Below are 27,773 nucleotides of genomic sequence, written 5' to 3'. Positions count from 1 at the left end.
GGCTTTTCAGACAGATAAACAGCAGCACAGGGCAGGAAAGTACAGTACAGCACCGTGAGCGAGAGTGTTACACGCTAGGACAGTTTATTTTGAACAAGAGGGGCGAACGGTTACGGAATTTAACGTGGGAGTATAATACTGAACTGATGCGGTTTTATAGAAGTGGAGAGCGATGCTGCGAGGAATCGGACGCCGGAAAAAAAAATAATGTTCAGTGAAAAGTCAAAAGAAAATCGCAATGTATGTAATTGTCACTATATCAGATATTATTAATAAAACACAGGAACTCATTGAGTGGGCTGAATAACTGTAGCGAAGTTGAATACTTCATTTTAAATCAACTCAAGTAAAATTAAAAGTACTATTATTTATTTATACTTAAAGTTGAAAAATTTGAAAAATGTACTCAAGTACTGTAACGAGAGTAGTTGTAATTTATTACTTTCCACCTCTGACCTTGGCATATATAATTTTTTAATCAGACATTTTCCACTTTTTGTTTGCAAAAATGACAATTATTGTGCTCCAAAAACAGTGACAAAGTATTACCCATTTTACCCAAATTTCAGAAATGTTTGCATATTGTTAATTGATCAGCTCACATCTGAGCAGCGATGTAATACTGCACTCGTTCAGATGTTGAAGTGTTACTCCACTCCAGTGCGGCCGTAGTCACCGCTGCGGGGAACGGAAGATCCGGACACTGAACGGCGAGAGAGGGAATCAGGCGTCTGAGAAAGAGAGAGACAAAAACTATATGATCAATCAAGAAGCCACACTCAAGCTCTTTTTGTTATTGTAATAAGGCGGAGTATTGCCAACTCACATACATGGCACGTTATCTGTACGACACATACACATAACGATTTGTCCTGATTATTTTGAAGTTGTAAAATACGGGACACTCTCTCACGAGTGGTTGAACGGGGGTGTTGTTGGGTTAGTGCTGGTTGACAGTTTAAGATGGTCCCTTAACACACCCTCCAGTTTTAGCACAATGTGTGGACTTTTCAGACGGTCCCTTATCCACCATAGGCAAAATTTCCAATGATAAACAAGGTTCAATTAGCGATCTTCAACTATTTCGTTACAGGACAAATCGTTGTCAAATTGTCATCATTTAATCTTTAAAAACAGGACGATCCCGTATTTTACAGGACAGGTGGGCACGATTCAGTACAACTCAGTGTCATATTTGGATCATGGTGTTTACTGCTCAGAACAATTCTGACAGTAAAAAAAACTGTTTAACTTCAACTACAGGACAAATGTTTGAGGAAGAGAGCAAATATGTCAGATCAATTATTTAAATTCTTTTGGACTGTTCTTTTGAGTGAATCGGTTTGTTTGGAGAGTTCATGTAGATGAACCGTACCAAAGGATGATTCATTTAGTTTAATTCTGTTGTTTACCACTATGTTTTCGATTAATTTATTTAGGCCTATGTAACCAGTCCTGCTCAATCCGCTCTGAACAGGATGGCATGGTTGGCGGAAACATTAACGAGGAGGCTAGTGCGCCTCTTGAGGCCAGGGGAGTGAGGTTTACACACTGCACAGCTACCTACAAGCTGGCTACCGTTACACCTATATAATGCTGTTAAATGCTGATCGTTATTTTAAAAAAATGCTTCAATGTAGTGCAGGTTACTATTGTTTTAAAAGGGTAGCTTCAATTCAAAATTGCTCAGGGACAGAATAAGCAAAAATGTCATTAAAAAGTTATACTCAGTAAAATTCGTAATATCTATGATTATGATATTGTTTGAATGAATTATATGCTGTTTTGTGGCAAGGAGTAATACAATCGTGTACTCACATGAAGAAGCAAGCCAGAGCTTCAGTATCTGGACTGCAGAAATAGAAGTCTTTAGCTGTCTCACAGTATCTCCGCCACAGTCGGTAGTTATCAAGCAACTCTTGAGGAGGAAAGGGAAAGCCAGGTTTCCTTTGAGGCACTAGATAGTTGGGCTCTACAAGAGGCACTAGAATGGGCAATTTGAGGTTTACATGAGGAACTAGCAAGGGGCTGTTGAAGTTTGGTTGAGGTAGAAAAGTGGGGTAGTTAGTGTTTAATTGACAATTTGGAGGGGGGAAGTTTAGTTGAGGCATAAAAATGGGGCAAGTGAAGTTTTGATGAGGCACTGCAGTTCGACAGTTACTGATTATTCTGGGCATTGGAGTGGGACAGTTGGGGTTTTGTTGAAACATTGGAGTGGGACAGTTGGGGTTCCAATGGAGTACTAAAGCTGGCCAGTACGGGTTTACATGAGGCATTACATGGGGGCAATAAGGATGTCCATAAGGTTCTGGTATTTTAGGGTATTCTGAAGGACTTGACTGAAGATCTTTGATGGCTGAGGATGTTTGGATTGAGTTGATTGGTGGATGAAGCTCTTGGCAACTTGCCTCCTGCTCTTCAGAGTAGAACTGCTCCAATCCAAGATCAACTTCTTGATTAAGAGCTGCCTTCGATAGAGTCAAGTGTTGTGACATACTCTTAGGTTTTAGATCAAGATCCTGATTGATTATCTCAAGACTGGAGCATTGAGAAGAATGAACCAACTGAGAAGTTCCAAAAGATTTTTGATCCATTTCCTGCGGTTGCAATGGTTGCGTCAGCTGCATTTGAGATGGATCAGGTGCTTCTGGTTCAATCATGTGTTCTCCATTAAAAAGTCGGAAATAAACCCGTTCTGTGAGGTCATAATCAAAACAAGAATGGTCGCCGAACCCAAAGGCATTAATCTCTTCTGGTTGCGCAGAAGACCTTTGTTGGGGTTTTTCTGAATTCAGTTCAGCATCCACATTGATTGGCTGTTGAATCATCTCATGATGTTCAGTGTTGGGGAAATCTAGTGCGTTTTCCCATCTCATATCAAACATTTCTGAATGCACTAGAGATGTATCTGACTGATCTGAAGTCAGGATGTTCATTAGTGTTAATACAGCCTCTTCATCTTCAGTAAGTGGAAGCAGGTGGTTGAGTTCAGCACTGTGAGGAGATCTACGATGTGTATCTTCAGATTCTTGATGTGTATTTGAGTGTGGAAGAGGTGAACAAAGCAGTTCTGAAAGGAAGATGTCATATCGTGTCTGGTCTGTTTGATCTAGTTCAGATGAGGATGGTGGAGAAAGATGGATTTGAGCTGAACTCAAAGGATCAGGTTCAGACTCCTGATGGTTCTTCTGTGAATGAATGTTCTCCATCTGAAGTTAGGAAGGACAATCAGTTTTCTGAAAATGAAAGCACATGTGATAATCAAATCACTTTAAAATAATTTGACATGTTTTAATGAACCTGAAATTAAAATTGTTGAGTTTATATTTATGATAGTATATTAGTTTTATTTTTTGTTGTGAAATTGTGAGGGTAATCAGCGGTGTTTTTGTGAAGGAATTAATATTTAGTCTACAAAACCATCCATCCATCCAAAAAACAACACTGTATTTCATTTTAAAGTATCAAGATGATACATTAGAAATTTTACAAATTTTATGAGAAGTGATTATAAAAAGAATTCAGCTATATATTTTGTTTAGAAGTCCATAATAAAAAAATGTCTGTCTGTCTGTCTGTCTGTCGGTCCATCTGTCCGTCTATCTCAATTTATTTTCTATCTATCTATCTATCTATCTATCTATCTATCTATCTATCAGCCTATCTAACTATCTGTCTGTCTATCTATCTATCTATCTATCTATCAGCCTATCTGTCTATCTGTCTGTCTATCTATCTATCTATCTATCTATCAACCTATCTAACTATCTGTCTGTCTGTCTGTCTGTCTGTCTATCTGTCTGTCTGTCTATCTCAATTTATTATCTATCTGTCTGTCTGTTTGTCTATCTATCTGTCAGTCCGTCTGTCCGTCTATCTCAATCTATCTGTCTGTCTGTCTGTCTGTCAGTCCGTCTGTCCGTCTATCTCAATCTATCTGTCTGTCTGTCGGTCCGTCTGTCTGTCTATCTCAATTTATTTTCTATATATATATCTATCTATCTGTCTGTCTATCTATCTATCTGTCTGTCGGTCCGTCTGTCTGTCTGTCCCTCCATCTATCTCAATTTATTTTCTTTCTATCTATCTATCTATCTGTCTATCTGTCTGTCTGTCTGTCTGTCGGTCCATCTGTCTGTCTGTCTGTCCGTCTATCTCAATTTATTTTCTATCTATCTGTCTATCTATCTATCTGTCTATCTGTCTATCTATCTATCTATCTATCTGTCTGTCTGTCTGTCTGTCTGTCCGTCTATCTCAATTTATTTTCTATCTATCTGTCTATCTATCTATCTATCTATCTATCTATCTATCTGTCTGTCTGTCTGTCTGTCTGTCTGTCTGTCTGTCTATCTATCTATCTATCTATCTATCTATCTATCTATCTATCTATGTCTGTCTGTCTGTCTGTCTGTCTGTCTGTCCATCTATATCTTAATAACAACATAATTAAAGTTAAAGCATCAGGTTGATACTTTATAACTAATTTCATGAGAAGTGATTGTAAAATTGAAGTCTATAATTTTTACATTATTTTCACAATAATTTTGCTGTGGTCAAATGAACTCCAAACACATCTGTTATAAGCTACTATTAACTTTTCTAAAAGGTGCATGTCTACTTTATGATAAAATCAGAGGGTTAACATTTCAATAACATTCGTCTTTTAGTTAGGTTAGAGGAAATTACTATAAGTAATCTGACACATACAGGACTGAAGTCCATACAGAAATAAACTACAGTGAATATGAACAGAGGGTAAATCATACCTGTTTCAGCACAGACAGCTGACATCCAACCACATTAAAACTCTTTCAAAAATCACACTTTCAAAAACAAACATAAACATCCCAGGATTCCAATGACACACACATAGAAAATTATTATAATTACTTGTATAATTTTTTTATTATTTAAATGTATTTATAGCATTTATTTTTGTTTATGATTTAAATTATATATATTAACAAATTATAAACACAGTTGGCGGCGCCCGTTCACTATAAAACGCAATTTCCCATAATCCCTCATGTCTCTTCTGCACTTCCGGTGTGGCTTGAGTTGGGCCGCGCACGTGTGATTGAGAGCTGCTGTGCTGTTTATTAGTGTTTTTATTTGTTCGTCTGTTACTGGTATAATTTGAGGGACGTTATTGTCCTCTTTATAACCTCACCTTTGATTGTGAGAGTGACTCTTCATCATGTTCCTGCAGTTTTATCTGAATGAGAACGGCGACAGGGTTTACACTCTGAGGGTGAGTCCAGACTTTTTTCAGTCCTAGTTTTAACAATTATATTTGTTGCATGTGTATATTTGGACACACTTTGGGATAAAACTGTGCATATACATTCCTTACATTAATGGTTAGTTGAAAATGTGGGATTTATTTTATTTTGTCTGTACCCTAAGAAAAAGTCCTGCGCAGCTAACTTTTTTTTTTGTTTGTTTGTTTTTTTTTTTTTTTCGCAAAACGTTCTGGGAATGTTAGTTTACGGTTATTATAAAACTTAAAAAGAACGTTAATTGGTTATTGGATTCCAATAACCAAATGGAAACCATACACTAACGTTAAGGGAACGTTCTTTGTTTGCAATGTGTGGCGGTATAATAATACTTAATATACCATGGTACTGGATGATTACTATATTCAGATTGTAACCTATATATATGGTACTCCGAGGTAATTCAGAGAATACCATGGTATTACCATGGGACCGTGTAAAAACAGTATTAACATGCATGCATGTCCAAACAACTGATACTTTTTTTTTTTTTTAATTTTTTTTATTTTTTTTTATTATAATATCTGCATAATGAAAGTCTACCATATTGAGACATGTATTGTAATGAAATGATTTAAATATTAAAATGTTCTCTGTACAGAAAGTGGACCCATCCGGTCAGCCCACCAGCTCGGCGCACCCTGCCCGCTTCTCTCCGGACGATAAGTTCTCCAGACACCGGGTGACCATCAAGAAACGCTTCGGGCTTCTGCTAACACAACAACCACGACCTGTGCTGTGAACGGACCAGTGGACTTTTACACACAATTTATTCATATATTAGTGTTTATTTTTTAATTCCTGAAAGTATGGCATGATTTTTTTGTACAGTGTTTATTCTGTTAGTACAATAAACGTGAGCATCCGAATGGAATAAAATGCGTTATTTGTATGTAATTTACACCTTCCATTTGTAAAACATTGCTAACAGGGAACAGACCCGTTTTATTTTTGTAAATCTTAAGTATGGAATAAATATTCAAAGGGTACTTTTTAGTACCATAAAAGTCAGCGTTGCTCGTTTTATGTGGGATAAAATGTATCAAATTCTGGCAGCGTTGGACAGAATTATGTGAACTCATAAAATTAATGTTTACAAGGAAAATAAGAACTAAACACAAAACGCCTGTTTAATAGATTTAACTTGTAATTATTCAATCGCAACATTAAAGAACTACATTTCCCATGACCAGTTTCTCACGCACACGTCATGACATCACAGAACGTCACTGTCGGGAGTGCGTCATACGTCCGCAGTCAGCCAAACGTGCTGAGTTGGTGAACTGAAGCTGAATCTCGGACGAACGCACTGAACCCGGGCTTCAGCGGAGCCGTGACAGCCGTCAGCAGGTGAATGAGCATCAGAACGGTCAGATCTTTCGATTGTGTTGATCAGAAATGAATGAAACTGGTTAATACTGGTTTAATTAAATGCGCGCGTGTGTGAGACGTGACCGGGTTTTTCTGTTTATTCGCATGTGTGACCTGGTCTCAGGTGAGTGCGTGTGTGTGAGCTGATTATAATTGGCTTTGTGGACGCTTTCAGGTGCTGTTTATGTGCTAAAGTGTCGCAGGATGTAACCTACTGAGCTGCCTAACTAGACAGCATTTTGGGGTGTCATAAGTGCTATAATAAAAAAGCAAGCTCTCTAGGAAACTGCCTACATAGGTTTTGAGACAATATCCTTTGTATGGGTTAATATCTATCTACAGACGTGTTCTCATATGTGAGGGGATCTAGCTGGATCTTTCCAGATCAGTCCAGTTTTCTGCATTACAGAAATCACATCTGTGATATATGCAGTGATTGACAGCTGTCAGAGTTTTGATTGAGCACCTGACTGTCTGTGAGTTAGACATAAGAGGTCGACCGATTATGGATTTTCCCTATACCGATAAGTAAGATTGTTGAAATGGCCGATAACCGATTAAGCGGCCGAATCGAGATATATATATATATATATATATATATATATATATATATATATATATATGGACTGTTTATGACTCATTCTATAATTGGGGGTACATTTAATGTCAACAAAAAAGTACAAAAACAAAGTGCTTTCTCAGTAAAACAACTATTGGTTTAAGTTAGTATATTTCTTCAGTGTAACATCTACTAGTTGCAAAGCATAAGCATGAAACACCTTTTTGATATAATAAGGGAAAATATGTTTTCCCTAGTGAGATTGTCAACTATGTTACGGACAAACTGCATGCCATTACAGACATTGATTAAATGCTACACTTCAAGTAACACATAATTAAGGGCTCTTTTGTCTATTCTGCCATATGTGCAGTCATTCTTTTAAAATAATTGTAAGAATTGTATGTTTTTTAAGATATTCATGTCATATATTCAGCACGGTCACAAGTGACCGTAACATATTTTTTAAAATCATAAATCTGTCTTAAATATAATTTTGGTAGTTTTAAGAGATGTTATGCACAACTCTAAGCTTTGTGGATGTAAAATATACCTGGACGGATATCAGGAGCAGCATTCTTGTTATTTAAAATGTGAAATAATCAGCCGTAACATAGTTGACATTGAAAGTAACATAGTTGAAAAGGCAATATCCTGCTTATTTCACACAGTGTTACACCATTTACATAAGAAGATATCTGTTTTAACTTGCAAAGGAACAATATCTAGTTTATTTTGTTAAATCAATGAAATTTCCCTTAATCCTTAATCATCATGATTCACACACATGCTGGCATGCACACACATGCTCGTGGGCACACACACACCCTCAGTGTCCTCTGACACATACAGGCTTAAATTATGACAAAATAAAAACAGATCTGTGGACAGTAATTCATTATCATCAGTGGACACAGTAGGGTCACGTCAACTATGTTACCCAAGGGTTGACCCTATATACTAACTTTGTCAACTATGTTACCCAAGGGTTGACCATATATGGTAACTTTGTCAACTATGTTACCCAAGGGTTGACCCTATATGCTAACTTAGTTTACAGGTAACACAGTTGACATTCTACCATTTTGACTCATAATTTCAATGGTAGGTCTTGCCTGGCCAACCACATGTCATTTTCTTGATCAGGTTAACCTCAAATTTGAATGTATATTTTAGTTAAAATCATACAAATATTGCATGGTTTTGGGATACACCATTTTTTGTTGGAGGGGGGCGTTTGTTTTGTAACATAGTTGACAGAACTTTTGTGGACATGAGAAAATAAGATATTTTCGTTATTAAAATATCAACCTCAATCTAAAACATACATTTTCCTGAAGTGTTTAGAATTTAGAAATATATAACATATAGATAATGTTGACTTTAACATTTTTTATTCATTATTTTAAACTCAATTCAAAAACTGACCATACAAATACTGTCAATTAAGAAACATCATGGCAATTTTAAGCAAAATGAAACATGGGGTGCACAAAATATTTGTGTGATATTATAACATGCTTTCTCTTAATGGATAAAATATGATGTTTCTGAAGAAAATGGTTAGAAAGTATATAATTATCATCAATGGACATTGAATGTGCCCTAAATTATAGAATGAGCCTAAAACATTTCTTACTCTTCTATTACTGTGACGGGCACATACACAAAGGCTGTAACAAATGGAGGAATAAAAAACAATTGAAAATGCAACTATCGGCACCGATTAATCAGTAAAACTGATATATCGGTCTTCCTTTATTGGACTGGTGCAGCCCATTGCAACCAGTTCAGTCTAATTTAGCATAATAATTTAATATTTATTGTTTTTTTTTTACATGCTAGATGGTTTGTTGTTGGTCCAAGATGGTCAACCAGATGAAAACCATGTTTAACTTAAATGACCATCTAGAACCTATTATCATTAGAAGCTGATTTTAGCTTTGATATTGTGCACCATTTGTTCACTCTGTGCTTTGTTGTTTTTCTCTTCCTTTCCCTACACATAGACACACGCTCACAATTGTTTTTATTAGATAACCATATTTGTCATCGAACGTATCAATAAGGACTCATTAAATTTGGATGATAGTAGAAGAAAGCTCATTTTTCACATATCAGATAGTACGTCGTGTTTTGCCAAACAAATCATAACCTTAAACAAATCATACCTCAATACATAGTAATCACTACTGTCCAAACTAAAATTCTGTACATCTACTACTAAAATTATCTATCGCATTCATATCCATTGAAAATATTTTTGTAATCATTAATATTGACCTCATAGAAGTCTTACAGTACTGTAGTTAGTTTCGAAAACTCTTTGCAAAAGAACGTACACGCATTCGTACATAGTATCATTTGCACACATCCCAGGCTCCATGGCGATGAGTTGGGTCGCATCCATGCCGCCCCTCACTATCAGCTGAGTGTCGACAGGTCACCGTCACTGGACCCCAAAAAAACACCACGCTGTCGGAACCCCAGCAACCAGCAGTGCGTGAAGCCATGTCGTCTGTGCGCTTCACCGTCACGCCCACCAAAGCCGAAGATCTCCCGGGCGTGTCGGACACGTCTCCAGACATCAGCTCGCGCTCCAGCGGGAGGGATCGCTTTGGCTCCAGGGAGAGTGTGAACCGTAGCGAGCCGTACAGCGAAACATCTGGAGGGATTGCAACATCCACAGCGGGCGATACGCCGGACCGCAGTAACATGGAGCATGGTGAGTCAGCTTTTAAGTTATTTTTGTTTTTGCTGCTTTTCTTTTTAACGTTATTTTTTTGTTGCAATAGAGCTCAACAGTTGGGTTTCGTAAGTAAAATTCTATTTTACGTTAATTTTACAGAAACCACAAGTCATTGTGATTTCAACTTGATTATTAAAAAATAGTATTTGATTTCTGAGTGACAAACTACACTACCCATAATCCTGAAGAGATCCACCAATCAGAGAAATCAGTATTACGGTGGAAATGGGAATCACGGCAACAGAGCGCAACAGCAACCACCCAGTCCCATGAAGCATTGCGAATGACGTGATCGAATTGGTCTCCATGCACTCTAAAAACTATTCTTGTTTGTATCAGTGTTGTGGAGTAGTTAACTAAAAGTAACTACACTACTAATTTAACTACATTTTCTAGCGAGTAGCGCTGTAGCGTTACAAAACGCAAAATTTGTCACATTGTATTGTGAACGCAGCGGTGGAGTCAAGGGAGTAATCAAACACACTCCCCTAAACTGTCCTCTCTCTTATCTAGCCCTGGGAAATATGAATCATTTAAGTGAATCGGTTCTTTTGGATAGTTCATGTAAATGAGCCAATTAAAATAACCGATTCCCTTATATTTAACCCTTATGTTCTGTTGTGATTTGCTTCACTTCCTCGTTGTTTGGGGTCACTGTTACCCCAATGATTAAAGTGTGAAAATGATAATTATAATTATGAAATAAACCTTCTTTCCTGCTTAAATGTTCCTTTCCATTTATCACGAGCTTATAAAATCACAGAAAAAAATTGTTTTCCAAAATAGTAACATTACTTATGTTTGGGGTCAATCTGACCCCGGTCAGATATCATTGTTTTACACACTCACTAACCAGGCAAACTGGGCAACAGGACAGCCAAATATAAATTTCACAATGTTGACAATGTTGTCTCCCTTCCTTTAGTCTGAACAAGCTCTTTTGGAAGCACTGGCTTGTTTTTTCTTATTGTGCCCAACATTGTAAGCTTTCTTTTCAGCAGTTCCTCTCCTAGTGCATATGAAGTAAAAAAGTTGTCCCATGTCACATTATGGCCAGAGAGCCCATCAGTGACATCCAACACAACTCTCATAGCCTGGTTTTTTTCTGATGCACCTCCAGGAGGTTTTCCTGTGTAGACTTGTAATTTCCAAGCATAGCTATTATTGGCATCACAAGCTGCCCATATCTTTATACCATATCTCGCAGGCTTGCTTGGCATGTACTGCCGAAAGGGTCATTTTCCTCTGAACGGAACAAGACATTCATCGACAGTCACATAGGGACATGGGTTATAGAAGAGGGGCAGTTGCTGAACCCATCTATCCCAAACATCCCTTATGGCTGCCAGTTTGTGATGTTCCCTCCTGTGAACTCGTCTCCCTTTTGTCAAAGCGTATGACTCGTGACAGGACATGAAAAGTTTCAAGAGACATGGTAGCTGGGAAAATAACTTTACCAGTCTCTGCATTCCAAAAGCTACTTGTAGCCTCACCTTTTGATCTGTATACTCCAGCAAAGAGCAGTAGCCCAATATAGCTTTGAAGGAGGATCGCATCTACATCTTTCTACTTGTCACCATAAACCTGCCTCCCCTCTAAATTTCTCATCTCAAGTATAATTATTTCAGTTGGAGGTGAGATGTAAAGCTCGGAATCCAACTTTATATCTGTGACATGGTTTACTGCATACCTGGTAGGACCTGGGACCATTTTGATTGTATTTGTATAGCTAAATCTACCCCTTTGCTCAGGTGGTGAGAGAGACCATGACAATTTTCCATTTTTGGAAACAAATGTGCCCGGTCTGTGTAGCTGAGCATCAGGGGCCCCTTGTGGTTGTGAGGATTCAGAAGGGCCATCCTCTGGAGCATTGCTCTCATCAGAGGAGGATCCAACATAATCTGGGTCCTCCACAACATCATCGATTTCAGAAGCATTGTCTGACTCTGACACATCCTCCTCAAATTCACTGTCAGTGAGGCACATGTCCCAAGCCTCAAAAACACTGAATCTAGCTCTTTTATTCATTTACAAAACCAAAACATAACCACGAGATAAACCTAGCAATGTAGAAGTTTTAGAATGATTCAGATTGTCCTGTACTTCCCTTTTTATTTGCTTGCTCCACCCCTATGCCAGACAAGGTAGAAACTCTAAATTGTATTTAATGATAGAGAAAGAGAGAGAAAGTGTGTGTGTGTGAGAGAGAGTGAGAGAGAGAGATTGTGTGTGTGTGTGTGTGTGTGTGTGTGTGTGAGAGTGAGAGAGAGTGTGTGAGTGAGAGAGAGAGCATGTATATGTGTGTCTGTGTGTGTGGGTGTGCACATATAAGAGTGAGAGCATGTATGTTTGTCTGACTGTGTGTGTGTGTGTGTGTGTGTGTGTGTGTGAGAGAGAGTGAGAGAGAGAGATTGTGTGTGTGTGTGTGTGTGTGAGAGTGAGAGAGAGTGTGTGAGTGAGAGAGAGAGCATGTATATGTGTGTCTGTGTGTGTGGGTGTGCACATGTGAGAGTGAGAGCATGTATGTTTGTCTGACTCTGTGTGTGTGTGTGTGTGAGAGAGAGAGATTGAGTGAATGAGTGAGTGAGTGAGTGTGACCTATGCCAGACAAAGTAGAGACAAAGTAGTTTTCCTGGGGATTTACAGGTGTATAGCACAGATTCTCACAGACGCACCCTTCTCCCCTCTGTGGGAACATTGCAAAATATAATTTTGTGTGTGTGAGTGTATGATAGAGAATGAGAGAGAGAAAGAGTGTGTGTGTGTGAGAGAGAGAGAGAGAGAGAGAGTTAGAGAGAGTGTATGTGTATGCGTGTGTGTGTGAGAGAGAGAGAGAGAGACAGAGAGTGTTTTGTATTGAGAAATTGCACCTTAGGTACCAAACAGATTCAAAGCATGTGAAAACACTTTTCTCTCAATAACATTTATTACTGGGGTCAATATGCCCAAACATCACATGTGTGTAGCCATGTCATAGCGGACATCAGAAACATTATCATTAAGTAAAAAACACATTTCTGAAAAGATCTTATGTAATTAGGAAAATTCATGAAATATCAGGATAATTTTTTTTTTTTACTATTTGAAGAGGGTCTGGGGTCATATAGACCCCAAACAGAACATAAGGGTTAATGCTGGGAACACTGATTCATTTTAAGGAGCTGGTTTGTTTGCACAGTTCATGTAAATGAACTAGTTCACATAAACGATTCACTGATTCACATAAATGATTCACTGAATAAAATGGACTTTGCCTTCTATTTTTTAACGAAATAGTGAAAAAATATTTTCTGCTGCTGTTTATCATTATATTTGACACATTGGGTGTTTTTTAGTTCTATTAGTTTATAATTGGTATGAAATGCATATGTTCAATTTAATGTTGTCACGTTAATTGTTTAATGTCTCCCTAATTAAATAATATAATTTGAATGTTATAAAAAATACATATTTTCTTCTTAAAATAGCTTCAGGCTATGTCCACATTAATCCATATACAATTGAAAATGACATTTTTGTTTTCGAAATGCTCTCCGTCCCCACTGCCGTTTTCAAGTGTTTTCCAAAAGTTTCTCATCCACACTGAAACGTATGAAAATGCTTAAATCCCCTTGTGGTGCATGCAAAAAATCGCTGTTCCGTGAACGGTCTGAAGCGCAATTGTCCTTGTGTTTCGTCGCCGGACACCTGTTCCAAGTAAACGTCCTGTCGCCTTTGAAGGAATGCAAAGTGAAGGTTGTACGAAGAAACATTTATCTTTAACAGTGCTATCAAAGTAAATATCAGGCACAACAATGCCACTACAACATGAGTGGACTGAAGGCCGAAAACATACTAGTGTGACGTGGCTTTTTGTTAGTAACTTGTAGTGTAGCTAAGCTAACTGCTTTTTTTTTTTTTTTTTTTAAAAGAGTAGCCCGATTTTAGTTTATCTACTTTAAATATGAGCAGCTTGTAGCTTGGGTATCTGCAGTTTCAAAGTAGCTTCCAAAACACTGAGGCCACGTCCACACTAATACGTTTTCGTTTGTAAAGCATCTTTTTCTCTACGTTTTGGCCTTCCGTCCAGACTGAGATGGTGTTATTTTTTTTAGCAAAAACTGAGCATTTAGAAAACGCTACTCTCAAGTTGATACATTTGAAAACGCTGTCTTCGCGTTGTAGTGTGGACTGGGAAGATGGAGACCTCTGAAAACGATGACGTATTTGTTGTCATGTGATCCATTCAACCCAAAACAATCAAGATGGTGGCCCACGGGGGCCTGGGTAGCTCAGCGAGTATTGACACTGACTACCACCCCTGGAGTCGCGAGTTCGAATCCAGGGTGTACTGAGTGACTCCAGCCAGTTCTCCTAAGCAACCAAATTGCCCCGGTTGCTAGGGAGGGTAGAGTCACATGGGGTAACCTCCTCGTGGTCACTATAATGTGGTTCTCGCTCTTGGTGGGGCGTGTGGTGAGTTGTGCGTGGATGCCGCGGAGAATAGCATGAAGCCTCCACACGCGCTACGTCTCCACGGTAACGCACTCAACAAGCCACGTGATGTGCGGATTGACGGTCTTAGATGCGGAGGCAACTTAGATTTGTCCTCTGCATCCCGGATTGAGCTGTGTCACTACACCACCACGAGGACTTAGAGCGCATTGGGAATTGGGCATTCCAAATTGTGGAGAAAAGGGGAGAAAATCCCCCCCCCCCCCTCCAAAAAAAGATGGTGGCCCATATTGTAGCAGTGTTATTGTGCCTGTTATTCACTTCAATACATTTACATTTATGCATTTGGCAGATGCTTTTATGCAGTGCACTTATTACTGTGACAGTCCGCCCGGAGTAACCTGGAGTTTAGTGCCTTGCTCAAGGACACAATGGTGGTGGGTGTGGGGATTGAACCAGCAACCTTCTTATGTGCTTTAGCCCAGTCCATTACCAGTTAAGTGCTTTAGCCCACTACCACCACCACCACCACGATAGCATTGTTAAAGATAAATGTTACTTTGTACAACCTTCACATTGCATTCCTTCATAGGCGATACCAAATTTAAAATGACTGTCCAGCGACAAAACACAAGGACAACTGCGTTTCAAACCGTACATGGAACAGCAATTTTTTGCAAGCACCATAAGGGGATTTAAGCATTTTCATACGTTTCAGTGTGGATGAGAAACTTTTGGAAAACGCTTGAAAACGGCAGTGGGGACGGACAGCATTTCGAAAACAAAAATGTCATTTTCAATTGTATATGGATTAATGTGGACACAGCCTGATTTATATATTTCTGATAATTAAAAAAAAATAAAAAACTTATATGGCTTGCTTGTATACATATAATCATGTCCACACTAATCAGTTTTCGTTTAAAAACTCTGTTTTCAGTTTTCTAACATCATAGTTTTTGTAACGCTCCTTTTTGGTTGGAGGATAATGCTGTTTTAGTTTGGATAAGAGTCATAAAAAAAGCAATATTAATGTGTTTTCCAAACGTAAACGTATGTGGATGTGGCCTACGACAATAGTTTTATATCATTTTTGTACTGTCGTTCAATTATGTTATTGACAATGCTTCATGAGGTGAGTAGTTATTTCCCTTGAAATGAAATTATCAGTCTTTTTGTCTAAATTTCACTTACATTTTTGCTTTAAATCAAAGTTTGCATTGTTGTGATTCACCTTGGAGCTGGCTGGGTTAAAAAGATACAAATCTTTATGACTAAAATGAAATGAAAATACTTTCAGAATCAAGGACGTTGAAGAAGTTGGCTATCACTGTTTCGCTCTATTATTTCAGTGTCCTTTCTGCCGGTGTTTAGTATTTAGTGTTTATGCACCGTAACCATGTCATTAGACACTCTTATCATGTTTTAAATGTTGACGGTTGCACATGAAGCTAATCTTATCTGTGATAAAACAGGTCAATAGTTTACATTGTTGCTGGCTGATGTTACATTGGCTATGTCTGGAGTAGCATACTAGCATACTACCATACTATTTCTGCAGTATACAACTTTTCAGGACTCAAGTCATATCTAGAGACCAGAATATCATAGGGACTTGTGGATGGGTTCTTTTGACTTGGGCCGCATAGCAACTGCCCTAAGCACCCTAGCAACCACCTAGCAACTTAGTGTGTTTCTGGCCTAAGAATGCATGCACACACAAACACACACACACACACACACACACACACACACACTTCAGTCAGTCATTATGTTGCATTAAAAGCTTCAGACATGGATAACACGCCTCAGTGTGGAATGTAAAGAAATCGCGTCAGAGATCTGTGTGTATTTTGTTAAAGTTTGAGGGAAAAAATGCACCCAGAAGTGAGCTAAATCTGGCAAAAACTTTCTTTGGGGACGTTCTCAATTGGAAATAGGATTCTTAAATCATATTATGTTTACGTTTTCTTAAGGGTTTGGATTAGTCTATAGTAATTATAATTTGCTTCATATGCAAACAATAGACGTTTACGGTATGTACTTACTTCGATAGAAGCAAATGTGTGTGTGTGATAGGGCTCGGGTGTGTGTTTAGGTGTGTTAGGGTTGGGTCATTTCTATTATACAGTTCATGTCCCCATCGTGTCTTAAACAGGGTCAGAAATTAACAGGGGCTTGTTGCAAATATGCCACCGAAAGTGAGAAAAATTACCCCAAAATTCAAGATCTGACAGCTGAATGAATTTTTGATGTTTTTGTTGTGACATCTGATCTGACATACAGTTGTGCTCAAAAGTTTGCATACCCTGGCAGAAATTGTGAAATTTTGGCATTGATTTTGAAAGTATGACTGTTCATACAAAAAAACTGTCTTTTATTTAAGGATAGTGATCATATGAAGCCATTTATTATCACATAGTTGTTTGGCTCCTTTTTAAACCATAATGATAACAGAAATCACCCAAATGGCCCTGATCAAAAGTTTACACACCCTTGAATGTTTGGCCTTGTTATAGACACACAAGGTGACACACACAGGTTTAAATGGCAATTAAAGGTTAATTTCCCACACCTGTGGCTTTTTAAATTGCAATTAGTATCTGTGTATAAATAGTCAATGAGTTTGTTAGCTCTCACGAAAAACCCACAGGTAACCTCAGGAGAAATACAGGCTGCTCTGGAAAAAGACGGTGTGGTTGTTTCAAGGAGCACAATACTTGTTGACCCCTCTCCAAACATAGCACTTACGGTTGTGACCATAAAGCTCTATTTTGGTCTCGTCACTCCAAATTAAGTGTGCCAGAAGCTGCGAGACGTGTCAAGGTGTTGTCGGGCATATTGTAACCAGGCTTTTTTGTGGCATTGGCGCAGTAAAGGCTTCTTTCTGGCAACTCAACCATGCAGCTCATTTTTGTTCAAGTATCGTCGTATTGTGCTCCTTGAAACAACCACACCATCTTTTTCCAGAGCAGCCTGTATTTCTCCTGAGGTTACCTGTGGGTTTTTCTTTGTATCCTGAACAATTCTTCTGGCAGTTGTGGCTGAAATCTTTCTTGGTCTACCTGACCTTGGCTTGGTATCAAGAGATCCCCGAATTTTCCACTTCTTAATAAGTGACTGAACAGTACTGACTGGCATTTTCAAGGCTTTGGATATCTTTTTATATCCTTTTCCATCTTTATAAAGTTCCATTACCTTGTTACGCAGGTCTTTTGACAGTTCTTTTCTGCTCCCCATGGCTCAGTATCTAGCCTGCTCAGTGCATCCACGTGAGAGCTAACAAACTCATTGACAATTTATACACAGACACTAACTGCAATTTAATAAGCCACAGGTGTGGGAAATTAACCTTTAATTGCCATTTAAACCTGTGTGTGTCACCTTGTGTGTCTGTAACAAGGCCAAACATTCAAGGGTGTGCAAACTTTTGAATAATATTAAGAAACTGTATTTCTTAATATTATGTTCTAGGTCTAATTATACACATTTGTGCATAAAATATAAGCTACAATCACCTTAGATTGCTTTTATGTTAATACATTTAAGTATTTATCATAATCATTGGTTTTCTTTTACTACTTTGATTTCAGCAGATGTTGACATTTTTGTTTGCCAACGACTAACATGAAAAACTGACAATTTATTACGAAATATTCCATGTAATTTCACTTTTCCTTAATTCTCTAATTAAATGTTTTCTTTGAAATATTACTTTAATTGCTAATCATTTAATAGGTTTAGTCTGTTGTAATATCCTTTTAACTAAAGGGATTGTGAAAAAAAAAGAAAATTCTCTCATCATTTACTCACCCTCATGCCATCCCAGATGTGTATGACTTTCTTTCTTTTGCAGAACACAAATGAAGATTTTTAGATGAATATTTCAGCACTGTTGGTCAGTACAATGCAAGTGAATGGTGACCAGAAATCTGAAGGTCCAAAAAGCAGATAAAGGCAGCATAAAAGTTATCCATACGACATACGGTGATCCAGCTGGTTTTCGGTGAGAACAGACCAAAACATAACTCCTTTTTCACTGTACATCTTGACAGCAGTCTCCGTGGCGATCATGATTTCAAGCTCAGTTACACTTCTTATAGCGCCATCTAGCGCTGTGCACATGCGTCAAGCACTAGGAAGTGTAATCGAGCTTGAAGTCATGATCGTGCCCAGAGACTGCAATGGCAAGATGTAGAGTGAAAAAGGAGTTACATTTTGGTCTTTGGATCACTTCAGAAGACATGGATTAAACCACTGGAGTCTTATGGATAACATTTATGCTGCCTTTATCTGCTTTTTGGACCTTCAAATTTCTGGTCACCATTCACTTGCATTGTATGGACCTACAGAGCAGAGATATTCTTCTAAAAATCTTAATTTGTATTCTGCAGAAGTAAGTCAGTCAAGCACATCTCGGATGGCATGAGGGTGAGTAAATGGGTGAACTATCCCTTCAAAAGCCAGTTCATGCAGGAAGTGACATTTTTAGAGGGTAAACAAGAGCGTTGTTGTGGTATTAGTTGATCTATCTTGCTCTAGAACATGCCATCCTGTTTGATATAGAAACCGGCATGATATTAACAACATTTAAAAAAAAAAAAAATGGTTTCAAAACATTCAAATGAACTTTGCTTTTTAGCTCTTCATCCAGATAATTGACCAGAGAATATTTCTGAAAGTCTGCCTCATAGAAATACTGACAAAAGAAGTAATTTTTGAAAATGGTTTAAAAGGTGCGTGACAGGAATGACCCTTGTGATGAGGTGTGGTATGTGTGAAAGGGGAAGTAGGTGTAGATTGTGTGTGTCTGTGTGTTGAGGAAGTGAGAGTGTGTTTGTGCTGACTGTGGTGCTGATGGTGACAATGTCATGTGATACAATGCTGATAGTTCCCTCCATTTCTATTGCAGTTTTACTTTAAAGTGCTTTATTGGCATGAAAAATCACTGCACTAAAAAACTAACATCACCAAACGGAATTGAAAAATAACTAGATATGTAAATTTTAAGAAGTAATTGTAAGTGGGTCTTGCACCTTAATGCCCCACCAAGAGCCTCAGCACACTGTCCCAAGTCAAAAGAGCCCACCCACATGTCTTGTCATGTTGCTTTAAGGTTGCTATGGTACTCTGGATGGTTACTAGGTCGTGGCTACAAAGTTACAAGGTTGTTGCTGAATGGTTGTGTTCTCTTTGCAATGTTAAGATTTTTTTCGCTTGTTCACCCGACTGCATATAAAAGTCATAGCACAGCTCTCCTCACTAAGCCGGTCGATTTGAGACCTCATTCATGGGTGTAAACCACGCGGTTACGTGCCAAGATTTGGCGGAAAAAGGGATTTAGAAAAATCCCTAAACGAAGGTCCGAGCAATATTTATAGTGACACCTTGCTGAAGCGAGAACAACTAATGGCCATTTTCAAACAGATTCCAGAACAGTCCCCTGTCAGCCATTGGTCAGACAAAAAAGGATAGTCCCGCTCCCAACTCACACCGTTGGTTGAATCAATGTTGTTGTATTGGGCTGTTAATTGATTACAGTTTTTTATTGAATTAATCACAGTATGATGTGCTGATTAATTAATCAAATTAATCACAATTCATTGCATGTATCAATATTTCCAGAACCCCCCCCCCCCCCCCCCCAAAAAAATACATAAAAAAATAAAAATAATGATGATAAAATAATGATATAATAATTCAGATAATTGAAATGCATTACATTATTGTGCCAGATGAGTAAAGCATTTATAAGACAATACAAAAAGTGGCTTTATAAGGCAGTATATTATTTATTTACATATTATTCAACCTAAAATATCATTGGCCTACAGTCTACAGCAATCCATTTTGCATTTGAATTCATCAATGTGTCCGATATATATTATAAGGACTTTTCTAATGACGCGTCAATGTAGACATGCGTCAGACAGACACTTTTGGAGCGTCTCACTTTGGTTGCATCGCATTATAAACATACCATTTTTAGGACGCTGTATCAAGTTAAACGCAGTTTAAAACGTTTAAAAAAATGCACCTTCAGATCCCTGCGTCTGGAGTATCACACATTGTGTTTGAACGCAAGAACACGTCCTCAGGGGCCTGGGTTGCTCAGTGGAAAAGACGCTGGCTATCACTCCTGGAGTTCGCTAGCTCGAATCCCAGGGTGTGCTGAGTGACTCCAGCCAGGTCTTCTAAGCAACCAAATTGGCCCGGTTGCTAGGGAGGGTAGAGTCACATGGGGTAACCTCCTCGTGGTCGCTATAATGTGGTTCATTCTCGGTGGGGCATGTGGTGAGTTGAGCATGGTTGCCGCAGTGGATGGCGTGAAGCCTCCACACACGCTATATCTCCGTGGCAATGCGCTCAACAAGCCACGTGATTAGATGCGCGGGTTAACGATCTCAGACGCGGAGACAACTGAGATTCGTCCTCCGCCACCCGATTGAGGCGAATCACTACGTGACTATGAGGATGTAAAAGCACGTTGGGAATTGGGCAACGCGTCCTCATCTTGTGTGTCTGCTGTCAGTAAGTGTGGTTTGTTGTCTGTACAGCTGGAGTTGAGCTTACTGCCCCCTGATGACCAAGACTCGTAAAAACATGAATGTGAATGTTCTTTATTGTCTAGGGGCATGATTAATTATGCAATTTTTTTTCAACATTTTATTTTTTATATAACTAATTGCACTGAATTAAAGTGTTAAATCGACAGCCAAAGTCTGCATATTAAACTAGATAAACAAAAGTAATATCTCACTTCTCCTCATCAAGCCACATGTCTGTTGCATAGACGCTGCCGGACAAGTTACACACTGAACGTTTAGTAATACTTAGTATACTTAAGGGTTTGATCAGATCACCATGATCAATTGTAACCGTGATGACTTAATAGAACAGCACTAATATATTTCTCTCTCTTTCTCAGGTGATGGTAGTGTGAAGCTGTCTAGTGTGTACATTAATAACTCACATGCACTTGATGACGATGATTTCTATGACAGGAATCTGGCCCTGTTTGAGGTTTGTCTTGGAATACTTACTTTTACTCTTTTATTTTATTTTTTATAATAAACAATTTTCCTGCTTCTGTCAGGCCAGTAGTTCAGATTATTATTTGGGCTGCCAATATGCGTAAGCAATATTTAGGCAGCATAATTTGATATGTGTCAAATTAAAATATACCTACAGGGTTCTACAGAGCCCCTTAGAGGACAGGGTGGGAATTTTTTTTTTTCTGAAATAGTTTTGCGTTCCCTCACAATAAATTGACCATGGTTTTACTACAGTAACCACATTTTAACCATGCTATTCGTAGTGAAACCATAGTGATGTTTTACTAAAAATATCAAGGTTAAAATTTGGTTACTATAGTAAAACCATAGTAATACAGGGAAATGAAAACTATAGTAATAAAAATCATAATTTTCTGGTTATTATGGTTTTACTACAAACACCATGGTATTTGTAGTAAAACCATAGTAACCACAAGAATGACCATGGTTAATCTATATTAAAACTAAATGGATTCAGTATACTGTATTAAAACCATGGTTTCTGCCAAAAAAACAAAAACAAAACATTAGGTTAGCCTAAAACAGTCATGGTTACTACAATATTACTATTGAAAAATTATTTCTGCCAAAAACTATGGTTACTCTACAATATAGTAAAATATTATATATTAAAATATATATAGTAAAAGCATAGTTAAACTATGGTATTTGTATAGTAAAACCATAATAACTGCAAAATTATGATTTTTTACTATCATAGTTTTCTTTTCCTGTATTACTGTGGTTTTACTAAAAATGTCAAGGTTAAAATATGGTTACTATAGTAAAACCATGGTAAGTGTATTGCGAGGAAATGCAAAACTATTGTGAGGGCAAGCTAAACTCACACAAATCTTATTGCGAGTGCACGCAAAATGTTTTTCAGAAAAAAAAAAAAAATCACGCCCTGTCCTCTGTAGTGTTCCACGGTCATGGAAAACCTGGAAATGTCATACTATTTTTAAACTGTGTTTTCCAGGCCTGAAAAAGTCATGGAAACTTCTATAGTAAATACTGTATATACACAGTGGCAAGAAAAAGTATGTGAACCCTTTGGAATTATCTGGTTTTCTGCCCTGCCATGGACACCATACCTGTTTAATGATTCCCGTATAGTAGACTCATGAACAGAGATGTTAACCAGTTCCAATGATTCCTTCAAGTCTTTAGCTGTCACTCTAGGGTTCTTTTTTACCTCATTGAGCATTCTGCGGTGTGTCCTTTGAGTCATCTTGGCTGGACGGCCACTTCTAGAGAGAGTACCCACAGTATTAAATCGTCTCCATTTATAGACAGTTTGTCTAACTGTGGACAGATGAATATCTAAGCTCTTCGAGATAACTTTGTAACCTTTTCCAGCATTATGCAAAGCAACAATTCTTTTTTACGAGGCATGGTCCAAGCCAGCAGATGCTTCTTGTGAATAGCAAACTCAAAATGTTTCAGTGTTTTTTATATGTCAAAGTAGATCTAACCCACACCTCCAATCTCATTACATTAATAAGATGCCAGGTTTGCCAACTTCTGACTTTAATTAGCTTTTGTTGACGTCATTAGCACATTATTAGTTAAAACAGATTGTGTTTGTTCATTATTGTAACTTGGATGATGATCAAACTAGATTTTAAGTCAGATTTATACATAAATGCAAGTAATGCCAAAGGGTGTGCATACTTTTTCAGTGAATCGTTCTTCTTAGTTAATTTCAAAGAATAAGTTCAAACGAATCACTAAAATAATTCATTTACAAATCGGTCTGAATCAAAATGATTAAACAAATCTGTATCCAAAAAGGGGGCCTGTGTATCTCAGCGAGTATTGACGCTGACTGCCACCCCTGGAGTCGCAAGTTTGAATCCAGGGTGTGCTGAGTGACTCCAGCCAGGTCTCCTAAGCAACCAAATTGGCCCGGTTGCTAGGGAGGGTAGAGTCACATGGGGTAACCTCCTTGTGTTTGTGATTGGTGGTTCTCGCTCTCAATGGGGCGTGTGGTAAGTTGTGCGTGGATCGCGGAGAGTAGCATGAGCCTCCACTTGCTGTGAGTCTCCGCGGTGTCATGCACAACGAGCCACGTGATAAGATGCGCGGATTGACGGTCTCAGAAGTGGAGGACAAGGTGAGGTGAGTAACCGCGCCACCACGAGGACCTACAAAGTAGTGGGAATTGGGCATTCCAAATTGGGGAGAAAAGGGAATAAATTTTTTTTTTTTTTTTTAAATCTGTATCCAGTAACTTAATGCCTGGAAAGGCCATTGAAAAGTCATGGAAATGATTTGGTCAAAAAGTGTGGGAACCCTGCAACTTGCCCAAAAAGCAGCTTAAACCAGCCTATGGTATTTTGCTGGTCTTCATCTAGTTTAAGATGGTTTAGCTAGTTGCTCAGCCTTGCCAAGCTCGTCTTCAGCTGGTTTAGCTGGTCAAGTGCCCAAAACCCCTTTAAAACCCATCAAAACACACCAGCTCAACCCAGCTTAAGCTAGTTTAAGCTCTCATTTACAAGTTCTCTTTACAAAATACGCTGTTATATAACTCAGTGACAACTATACAAATAAACACACATTTGCTGGAAAACGACACAGCATACGGTGCAAAACCATACTGACTTGTTTATCATTACACATTTTAACTGATTATTTCCACATGTTTCCTTTGAGGAATTAAGGATCTTTCATTTTAATATTTAAGAAAATCTCTCTCTTTCTCTAACCCTAACCCTCTCTCTGTAGGAAGAGATGGACACTCGTCCTAAAGTGTCATCTCTACTCAATCATCTGGCGAACTACACAAACCTCACACAGGGTGCTAAAGAACACGAGGAGGCGGAGAGCATCGGCGAGAAACGCAAATCTGGCAAGGTAACACGCACACTAGTCAAGTCAAGTCATTTTGATTTGTATAACGCTTTTCACAACACACATCATTTCAAAGCAGCTATACAGAAAATCATGCATTAACAGAAAATGTAATATACCGTAATATATATGAAGTCTTAGAGTCATCATTGTGTAGTTTAATTAAATATGATGAGCTGAAGGTGACTGTGGCAAGGAACACAAAACTCCAGAAGATGTTGATTAATGGAGAAAAATAACCTTGAGAGAAACTAGACTCACTGTGGGGGCCAGTTCCCCTCTGACTAACATCATGAATATAATGCCAATATTAGTTATTTGTGTGCAGTGCAGGTCATGGTTTAAAATAATTAAACTAAGTAAGGGTTAAGGGCCAGTGTTTAAACAAAGATGTTGTATGAACTCTAAGATCCATGACTAACGTCTTTGAAGTTCATCCTGGATTAACTGCAGAAGTTCATATAGATGCATTGTCCTTTGTTGTCCTAGCTCTGTTAGAAAACCTAGCGAGCTGCCTACCTAGACAACATTTTAGGCAAACTCCATAGACACTAAGACTGCTCCAAAAGTAACCAATAACATCATGCTGCCTTCTAAAATACCTTGTTTTCATCCAATTCCAAGGCAGCGTCACCTAGTCATTCTGGAAATACATTGCAGCAATACTAATTAGAGCCCGACCGATATGGGATTTTTGAGACTGACACCGATTTTAGAGGGGGAAAATTCACCGATTACCGATATGGCGGCCGATATAGTTAATTTTTGAGCTGGAATGAAAAAATTTGCACCGATATGACTATGCAAAGGTGTGAGTGACATGGTTGTCAGGGACAGGGTTAACATTATATTAGTTATATTGAAAAGGGAAAATGATTGGGTAATTGTTCAATAACATTCCAGTATGTATTTCACAAACTAGTTAGCAACTTACAGTGAAGACACCGCTTAACTCCGCGGTGAGTCTGCAGAGCCACCCTCAGCTCAGCTCTGTAAACAATGGAGTCGGAGCATGCTCTGCTGGACAAACTACGTTATGACACCAATTCAAGCATTGTTTTCTGCATTATATGTTCTGAAATTTTTTTTCATATTGGCACATAACAGAAAACATATACGCCGATACGATATATCTGTGAAAGGTAAATATCAGCCGATAAATCGGTTGGACACTAATACTAATACAAATGCAATAGAAAATAGAAATACAATACAGAACACATAAGTTGAGTGTCTCATGCTCCACAATGTAGAGCGCTCCAAATCAGTTACTTATGAGAGTCTCTTTCAGTTAGGATGCTCCCATATAAGGTAGCTGCCTATGTAGTTAGGAAGGCAAGTCAGCACCAGACATTTATCATAATCAAACAAATCTGAATTTGAACTTATGTTGGTTGAGTGTTGATGTATTTCTCCAGTGATTGTGTGTGTGTGTGTGTGTGTGTGTTGTCAGTCTCCTCAGATGGGCACATTTATGGGTGTGTATCTGCCGTGTCTTCAGAACATCTTTGGAGTGATTCTGTTCCTCAGACTCACGTGGGTCGTTGGTACCGCTGGAGTTTTGCAGGCGTTGTGTATCGTCTTTACATGCTGCTGCTGTGTGAGTCACACACACACACACACACACACACAAAACACACACACACACACACACACACACTGTATGTGTTTGGCCACACTCTCTCTAGTTGATTTTAATTAGTCTACTAACAATGTCCAACACTGAATGTACATGCATCACAGGAGATTTAGAGTTGAAGAAGTTTACATACACTTAGGTTGAAGTCATTAAAACTCATTTTTTAACCACTCCACATATTTCATATTAGCAAACTATAGTTTTGTCAAGTTGTTTAGGACATCTACTTTGTGCATGACACAAGTAATTTTTCCAACAATTGTTTACAGACCGATTGCTTCACTTTTAATTGGCTATATCACAATTCCAGTGGGTCAGAAGAAGTTTATAAACACTAAGTTAACTGTGCCTTTAAGCAGCTTGGAAAATTCCAGAAAATAATGTCAAGCCTTTAGGCAATTATCCAGTTAGCTTCTGATAGGAGGTGTACTGAATTGGGGGTGTGCCTGTGGATTAAGGCCTACCTGCAAACTCAGTGCCTCTTTGCTTGACATCATGAGAAAATCAAAAGAAATCAGCCAAGACCTCAGAAAACAAATTGTGGACCTCCACAAGTCTGGTTCATCCTTGGGAGCAATTTCCAAACGCCTGAAGGTATCACGTTCATCTGTACAAACAATAGTACGCAAGTATAAACACCATGGGACCACGCAGCCATCATACCGCTCAGGAAAGAGACGCATTCTGTCTCCTAGAGATGAATGTAGTTTGGTGAGAAAAGTGCAAATCAATCCCAGAACAACAGCAAAGGACCTTGTGAAGATGCTGGAGGAAACAGGTAGACAAGTATCTATATCCACAGTAAAACGAGTACTATATCGACATAACCTGAAAGGCTGCTCAGCAAGGAAGAAGCCACTGCTCCAAAACCGCCATAAAAAATCCAGACTACAGTTTGCAAGTGCACATGGGGACAAAGATCTTACTTTCTGGAGAAATGTCCTCTGGTCTGATGAAACATATATTGAACTATTTGGCCATAATGACCATCGTTATGTTTGGAGGAAAAACGTTGAGGCTTGCAAGCCATAGAGCACCATCCCAACCGTGAAGCATGGGGGTGGCAGCATCATGTTGTGGGGGTGTTTTGCTGCAGGAAGGACTGGTGCATTTCACAAAATAGATGGCATTATGAGGAAGGAAAATTAAGTGGATATATTGAAGCAACATCTCAAGACATCAGCCAGGAAGTTAACGCTGGGTCGCAAATGGGTCTTCCAAATGGACAATGACCCCAAGCATACCTCCAAAGTTGTGGCAAAATGGCTTAAGGACAACAAAGTCAAGGTATTGGAGTGGCCATCACAAAGCCCTGACCTCAATCCGATAGAAAATTTGTGGGCAGAACTGAAAAAGTGTGTGCGAGCAAGGAGGTCTACAAACCTGACTCAGTTACACCAGTTCTGTCTGGAGGAATGGGACAAAATTCCAGCAGCTTATTGTGAGAAGCTTGTGGAAGGATACCCAAAACATTTGACCCAAGTTAAACAATTTAAAGGCAATGCTACCAAATACTAACAAAATGTATGTAAACTTCTGACCCACTGGGAATGTGATGAAAGAAATAAAAGCTGAAATAAATCATTCTCTCTACTATTATTCTGACATTTCACATTCTTAAAATAAAGTAGTGATCCTAACTGACCTAAGACAGGGAATGTTTTCTACGATTAAATGTCAGGAATTGTGAAAAACTGAGTTTAAATGTATTTGGCTAAGGTGTATGTAAACTTCTGACTTCAACTGTGTGTAATTTTTGTGTAATTTCCAGCACATCTCAAATTTTGTATTGTGTTTAATAGAATTCTGTGCTGGAAATTTACATTTGTAT

The 27,773-nt window shown here is 38.4% G+C and overlaps 2 protein-coding genes across 3 annotated transcripts in view; both read left to right on the top strand.

The window, feature by feature from the left end:
- Positions 1–5,049: 5,049 nt before the first annotated feature.
- LOC127411268 (H/ACA ribonucleoprotein complex subunit 3-like) lies at positions 5,050–6,252 on the top strand. The gene is made up of 2 exons (XM_051646711.1): positions 5,050–5,254; positions 5,884–6,252. The coding sequence occupies exons 1-2, from the start codon at positions 5,201–5,203 to the stop codon at positions 6,022–6,024; spliced, it is 195 nt and encodes a 64-aa protein (XP_051502671.1). The 5' UTR covers positions 5,050–5,200; the 3' UTR covers positions 6,025–6,252.
- A 257-nt stretch (positions 6,253–6,509) lies between these two features.
- Positions 6,510–27,773, top strand: part of LOC127410391 (solute carrier family 12 member 6-like) — a 53,445-nt gene continuing 32,181 nt past the window's right edge. For both annotated transcript variants that reach the window (XM_051645649.1, XM_051645640.1), the window contains exons 1-5: positions 6,510–6,632; positions 9,222–9,937; positions 21,324–21,418; positions 24,178–24,306; positions 25,757–25,903. In XM_051645649.1, coding sequence (XP_051501609.1) covers positions 9,724–9,937; positions 21,324–21,418; positions 24,178–24,306; positions 25,757–25,903 — 585 coding nt within the window. In that variant the 5' untranslated portion in view covers positions 6,510–6,632; positions 9,222–9,723. The remainder of the gene's footprint in view (positions 6,633–9,221; positions 9,938–21,323; positions 21,419–24,177; positions 24,307–25,756; positions 25,904–27,773) is intronic.

This window comes from Myxocyprinus asiaticus, chromosome 2 (genome assembly GCF_019703515.2).
Source record: "Myxocyprinus asiaticus isolate MX2 ecotype Aquarium Trade chromosome 2, UBuf_Myxa_2, whole genome shotgun sequence".
Classification (NCBI taxonomy): Eukaryota; Metazoa; Chordata; class Actinopteri; order Cypriniformes; family Catostomidae; genus Myxocyprinus; species Myxocyprinus asiaticus.
The sequence above is the reverse complement of the archived record's forward strand: the minus strand, read 5'-3'. Positions and strand labels throughout refer to the sequence as shown.

Excerpts from the sequence above, each read along its gene's own strand:
- LOC127411268 (XM_051646711.1), top strand. The coding sequence starts at position 5,201 with ATGTTCCTGCAGTTTTATCTGAATGAGAACGGCGACAGGGTTTACACT. Across the intron at positions 5,255-5,883 it reads ACAGGGTTTACACTCTGAGG|AAAGTGGACCCATCCGGTCA; the intron begins GTGAGTCCAGAC and ends TTCTCTGTACAG.